Source organism: Plecotus auritus (genome assembly GCF_963455305.1).
Source record: "Plecotus auritus genome assembly, chromosome: 3".
Taxonomy (NCBI): domain Eukaryota; kingdom Metazoa; phylum Chordata; class Mammalia; order Chiroptera; family Vespertilionidae; genus Plecotus; species Plecotus auritus.
In genome coordinates this window covers 23,109,908-23,117,028 of record NC_137772.1, presented here as the reverse complement: position 1 = coordinate 23,117,028, position 7,121 = coordinate 23,109,908, and the positions used below count along the sequence as shown (strand labels likewise).

Genomic DNA, 7,121 nt, shown 5'->3' with positions numbered 1-7,121 from the left:
TCCTCACAGCCTTGGTAACATACCTTTCCACCAGGTCGCCTATGTCACCTGCACACATACAGACACAATCTCGGTGCCTCATGTCTATGTGCTTGATTGCACACCTGCATACACATGTACACACACACACACAAGCATGCACGCACGTACACACAAACATATCCTTGACAGAAATCTGTCAGCCTGTGGCTGGCTACTCAGTCCCAAAACAAAAAATTAGAGGTATGATTCATGCCTGAAATTCAACAGATCTCCCTTCAGCTTACACCTTGAAAAGATGCACATGATTGGTGTAGAACAGGTGCCCAGAGGCAGGTCATGGCCAATGTCTCCGTCCACCAACTAAACTCACAGGCATCAGGCCTCTGAGCCTCTGTCAGGAGGGAAAAAATTTAAACAGAGCAACTGTCAAGTCTCTCTAACCCAAACCAGTGAATAAAACAGTCATCTTCCTGTAACCAGTTATAAAAAGGAAATCTTATGTTCCAGTGTTTTCGTGGTGTCCAATGCCATTGTGTGTGAGGGAGTCTACAGTTTGCTTTACTATTTAATCCCCTCAGTATAAATTGAGTTGAATTCTTGACATTTGGTAGCACACACAAATCCATTCATCTCTGTCCCTTTTTTGCTTCAGGAACCAACCTTGCATTGCAAAAGAAATGTACACAGCGTCCATAAAGACCCGCTGATAGGGTGATAGATCTTTTTTAAACACTGGGGCATTACAGGATTTTATGAAGCAGTAAAACTTTCTCCAGGCATAAGAAGTGTAGACTGACAGAGACCATTTTATCTAAAGGCATTAAAGTATAAGTGCCACATCAGACAAGCATGATAGAAGAGAGAAAAAAATAATAATTTCAGGAAAAGCTGCCAACTCCTCCAGCAACATGGATCAGACCAGGAGGTACCTAATGGCCTTCAGGAAACCCGAGAAAGGGCCAGCCTCTGCAGTTTCTATCAGAGGGACGTTGCTGCCACTCTGCCCTCTGTCTAATTCCAAAAAGTAGCAGGAAATTTAAATAATTTCAAAAAGTCTTTTTGAAGCAAACAGTTTAGCAGCTAAGAGAGGAAATTGGTTTCTCGTCTCATTCTACCTCATTTCCCCCAGCCCTTTAACAACTACATGTCATTTTATTTTTTGCAATTATTTATTGAGCACCTACTATATACAAAACAAAGCATTATATAATGGGGGGGGGGCATTCTCTGCCCTTGGGGATCACACATTCTTAGGGAGGAGAGGCACCATACTAGTAACTAAACAAAATAAACTGGGTCATTTCAGATTAGCATGAGAACTAATAAAGAAGGATGTTATGAGAGATTGGCAAGAAGAATGAGCAGGGAGAAAACTTTAGATTGTGTGATCTAGAAGAAATGTAAGAAGTAAGTAAGGTGAGCTTTACTGGATGTCCTCATTCCTAAGTCTCAAGATCCCATTGCTGGAAGGAATCTCTAATCTCTGATTCATTCCACTTTTCTCTCCTTTCTTTTTCTCTTGATAGTTTGGTACAAAAACTTTTCTTTGAGGGCGTTTCTGTCCCATTTTAAAGGAGGTGTTTTGACATAATTCTAGTGTTCTAAATGTCTTTAGTCATGTCTTTTACTTTGATTCAGTTTCATGCATTGTTTCAATTCAGCTTCTCTCCAGTTTTAGTAGAGGAGCTGAAAACTCTTATTATCTCACCACCAAGCCTTCTGTTCTCCAGATAGATATGTTTATTTTCTTTATTTAACCTTAAAACATAGTTACCATTTCCCTAGTTTTGGTTTTTCTAAAGTGACCTCTTCTGAGACACCTCAGGTATTCTACTTTGCTATATAGAGAGCTGCATTTCCATAAAGTAAGGGCATATAGTTCTTAGTTTGAACTCAGCATGCAAAGCCCGGCAACATAGATAGACTCATATCACTGCCTCATCCAAGTTTACGGGTAATGTCCAGGACTGCCTAGAACAGAATGATTCCCCAGGCTTCATTTAATCTGTTTGCCTCCCTTGGTATGGCACTAACAGATTGAAGTTTGAGTTGGGCAAAGTGATTCCTTAAAGCTGGCTTTATCATTTCACTTCACTGCTCAAACCTGTCCAATGTCCTCTCCTTGCTGAATGTACAATGCTTCCCTGACCTCTGAACAGCCAGGAGGTAATCCTCGTGCGATTCTTAACTACAGAGCTTTCTTTAGGCTGTGTCTGCACAGACTGCTTGTTTCTCTCACTCTTTCTAATACTGTACCCCTCTTGCTTGCCTCTTCCATGAAGCCACTCTTGTTTATTTCATTGTTCTGTTTTTCTGAAATCCTCTTGTGATTATTATCCACATTTCTCTTTCACAAGAGACTTCATATATAGCAACATAAACCTGTTATATAACTGGGAATGGAAGGTCCAGACAGTATACAAACACACCCATATCACTATAATAAATTAAGTAGCTACATATAAAATTCACCAAAAGATAAATTTGGATAACACATAATTATATTGCATATATTATAATCTGCATATATATATATATATATATATTAGAATTTGCATATTATGTATAACTTATTCTCCTTAATACATTCAGTGGCATAAGGTAAGTAGTCACCAAAAACTTATTGAATGACAAAGATTTTCTTTTTTAAATTTTTATTTATTTTGCAATTACAGTTGACATTCAGTATTATTCTGTATTAGTTTCAGATGTACGGCAAAGTGGTTAGACGGTCATGTACTTTACAGAGTGGTCCCCCCACTGCTTCAAGTACCCACCTGGCCCCATTCATAGTTATCACCATATTATTGACTAAATTCCCTGTGCTGTAATCTCTATCTCTGTGGCTATTCTGTAACTACCAATTTATACTGCTTAATTCCTTCATTTTTTTCACCCAGCCCCCCAACTCTCCTCGCCCCTGACAACTGTAAGTCTGTCCTCTGTATCTATGAGTCTGTTTCTATTTTGTTTATTTATTTTGTTCATTATATTCCACATATAAGTGAAATCAAATGGTATTTGTCTTTCTCTGTAATGACAAAGATTTTCAATGTTATACCTTATTTTGAAACCCTCACTGGATTGGGTTTAAACACATGGGTAAAAGTATTTTCACAGATTTCTTTCTTGCTTGGATATTATTTTCACATAAATTAATTTTTAAATGTTTTTCAGGAAAAAAGCATATTTTAGTGCATGTTTATTGGAAAAGAAGATTGTATAATATCTGTATGTTCTATAAAAAAGCTAGGAAGCATGGTACTGCAAGTACAGCCTAGTCTGAGTGTAAAGCTCATTTGATGTCAGTGGAAGGTGGCCAGAGGTTGTCAAATTAAATACATATGTACATAACTTTCACCTGTCCTGGACTCCAGCCAAACATTTAAAAGTGACTTGTCACCTGGCTGGCATGGCTCAGTGGTTGAGTATAGACCTATAAACCAGGAGGTCAAGGTTCGATTCCTGGTCAGGGCACATGCCCAGGGTTGTGGGCTTGATTCCCCAGAAGGAGGTGTGTAGGAGGCAGCTGGTCAATGATTCTCTGTCATCATTGATATTTCTCTCTCTCTCACTTCCTCTCTGAAATCAATAAAAATATATATTAAAAATAATAATAAAATAAAAGTGACTTGTCCTCTAATTAGACCAGTGCATGGGCCACAGTAATCCAAGCCAGCTTGAGTGTGACTGCTGCCCGAGGTGCAGCCCTCTCCATCCCAGCAGCATGCTGTCCTTTATACCAATGCCAGCTGACGGAGAACATTGTGGCCATCCTGTTGCATAAAGTTTAGTCTTTCTAGTACTTTTGCTGATCTCCATATCATTTAGCCATTGTATTCATCATCCTCTAGTCAAACACACCAGAGAATCCTAAATGGTGTGTAAAGTGAACATCTGTCCACTGCAGGATGGGCACATCTGCACCTATTAATATTTCATCATTTCCCCAAACCAGAGGTCAGATGTTCACAATGTGCTAATGTCCTGGCATCTCTCTCCCATGGATTTCATGCCTCTGAAGCAGATCTTGCAATTATAAGGAAATGGCGTAGCTCCGGCAGAGTGTGTAAGAGATGCGGAGAGCCTACCTCCCACTTTCAATGGGGGGAAAAAATCTATTTTAAAAAATTGCAACTTCAAAGAGGATAGAAACAAGGAATGTGCTTGCTTCTTATTAACATGAGATAATCGTCTTTGCTATGTCTTGTATGATTGTTTAGAATAAGCATGATTTTTCTGGCTTGAGAGCTCCCTCTTTTCTCTTGTTTTTAATGTAATGATCCATGACATTATCTTATTTTTCTTTCACCTTCTATCAGAATAGCTTACCAACTGTAATCTTTTTTTCCTCTGGGTATTTCCCAGTCTCTTATGTTTTACTTCATGTTATCATTTTATCCCAAAAGAAGAAGGCAGTGATCTGCTTCTTCTGGACACCTTCTCTCAGCCACTCCACTTCCTCGGGTTCCCTGGTCCTTTTCCTTGCATTCTGTCATACTGGGTTCGGTACAAGGTAGGAAAACAATTTCTAGCAATAAAGGTAATTGTGACCATTGGACATGGCTGGAAGAAATTAATGGCTGCAAAGAGCTGACAAATATTGGCTGTAGAGGAGAAAAATCCTCATGCAGATTCTTCTCAGAAACATTGCCCTAGTTAATTACCAATTGCATGATGTGTTAAATATCTAAAAATAACTATGGATTGGCCTTCTTTGCAGAGTTGAAATCACAGCAGAGGGCCATAAAGAGAAAATATGTTTTTAAAACTTGAGTAGTTTCCCAGGACGTGTGTGTGTGTGTGTGTGTGTGTGTGTGTGTGTGTGTGTGTGTGTGGAGGGGGGTGGTATGTGTGTGTGTGTGTGCGCACACATGCATTTGCATAGCTTCCCACTTTCCAAAAATACAAGGAATCTTCCGAGACCTCCCAAGCTGTCAGGAGGTTTGGAGACAGCACGTCCACATGCTCATTGCCCCTTAGGAAACGAGGCTCTGGTTTTCTTCCCAGCTTTGCAGTTCCTGTAAGCATCTTGTTAACTGTTCCGAATTCTCAGTCCTTATCCACATAGACCTTTGTTATCAAGGGTAAGAAAATGCTTTTTTTCAAGCCTGCTTTTTTTGAAGTCTCCCCTTTGTTAGAAATCGTGGCCACTATTGCTTTTGTGAATACATTTCCTCAAACAAACTTCCTTCCTTAAATAAATTGTCTGGCTCCGTTCCAGGTTTTGCACAATGATGTTACACCACTCCCAGCAGCAGGCGCTGCACCCTCAGGTAACATTCAGCAGACATAGTCAGAACAGGGCTTTCTTTCTTTTCCTAACAAAAGAAAAAGAGTAGTTTGGCATCCCAGCATCAGTGGAAGCATTTGAGTATTTGCTATCTTTACTCTTCATCAGTCAATCATTAAAGACTTTATGTTTGTTTCCCTAGAGCTAACTTTGATCAGGTGTTACAGAATGCAAAAGGAAACATAATGATGGCATTGTACATATGGACAGCACTCCGCAGTTTACAAAACATTTTCATAAGTGTCATGTTTTCCTTCCACTAACAGATTAGATAGCATAAGCTATAGTAACATTCTATTTGTCCATGTCCACTTTTTTTAATTGGGAAGGGAGCTAATATTTACCTAACATTGAACTAGGCATTGTGGTAAATTTTTACATATATTATCTCATTTTTCCTCATAACAACCTTGTAAGACAAATGTTACTGTCCAAATTAGCCTCAGCAAAATGAAGCAACTTGTCCTAAATCACGTATTTGAAGTCAGCTCCAATACTTGCTCCTTCCACTAAGTCACACAAACTACTATTTGTAAAATTAAAAAAAAAAATTGTTTCTGCAGTAATTTTTTTAAAGGGTTGGTGCCGAGGAGCCACAGTGTTTTAGTATTTCAGTGTTCCTCAGACTTTGGTGATGGTGGTTAGGTCGCAATGGAGAGGGCCAGGAAGATTTCATGGGCCATGGGGATCTTAGCCCAGACTGATTCTCAGCCTCTTTACATGACCCGGTGCAAATGGAATTACTGTCCTGATCTCTATGGCCAGCTTTCTGGGCTATGTGGATGTGTTCAGATTTCTTTTCTACCCATGAGACTGGGCGATTTGAGTTAGCAATTTAGATAATGCAAAGAAGATTCGGTTTGGTAGGTTCTGACTGAGGTGAATAACAGATAGTCCTGCACATGATTCTTTTCTCTTGTCTTCAGTCCCATAATTACTGATTCCTAGAACCAGACACTGTCCAGTTTGGGAATAAGTTGGTTCTTCTCTATTACTAATTTACCCAGAAAAGAATTTTATGGACCGCAAAGTGAGGTTAAGTCATACTGGTATAAAAAGATGCACAATGCCCGGCCCATGTGTCTCAGTGGTTGATCATCAACCTATGAACCAAGAAGTCACAGTTCAATTCCTGGTCGGGGCACATGCCAAGGTTGTGGGTTCGGTCCCTGGTGTGGAGTGTGTAAGAGACAGCTGATCAATAATTCTCTCCCATCATTAATGTTTCTATCTCTTTCTCCCTCCCCTTTCCGCTCTGAAATCAATAAAAATATTTTTTAAATATGCACAAATAAAGAACTAACAAGCAAAATAGAGACAGACTCATAGATAGATACAGACAGAAAGTTGTGGGGGGCTGGGAAGGTAGAGGGTTTGAGCAAAAAAGAAAAAAAGAGAGAAATCCCATGGACACAACAGTGTGGTGATTGTGGAGGGTGGAGAATAAGGGGATAAATAATGATGGAAGGAGATTTGACTTGGGGTGGTGAACACACAATATAATGTACAGATGATATATTATGGAATTGTCTACCTGAAACCTGTATAAGTTATAATTTCATTGCCACCCAATAAATTCAATAAAAAGGAAAAAAATAAATAAAATATAAAAGTAGGTTCCCAATTGTCAAAAAATTTGCATACATTTATACTTCTAGTGGGACTCTAAATATTAAGATCTATTTGAAGGGCAGTTATACAATATGTGCTGAAAGTTCTGAAAAGTTCACACCATCCATCACCACCACCTCCCCTCCCCCCCCCCCCAGGAAAATAGCCTCTAGGAATATGTTACATGAAAAAAACTTTTGTAAAAATAGATTTATGAACTCAGTTGGTAATCACA

General features: G+C 39.1%; 1 protein-coding gene across 1 annotated transcript in view; it reads right to left on the bottom strand.

The window, feature by feature from the left end:
• Positions 1–5,173: 5,173 nt before the first annotated feature.
• UNC5D (unc-5 netrin receptor D) overlaps positions 5,174–7,121 on the bottom strand; it is a 629,157-nt gene continuing 627,209 nt past the window's right edge. Inside the window, exon 17 of the mRNA XM_080659992.1 lies at positions 5,174–5,303. Within this exon, the coding sequence (XP_080516118.1) occupies positions 5,279–5,303 (25 nt within the window). The 3' untranslated portion in view covers positions 5,174–5,278. The remainder of the gene's footprint in view (positions 5,304–7,121) is intronic.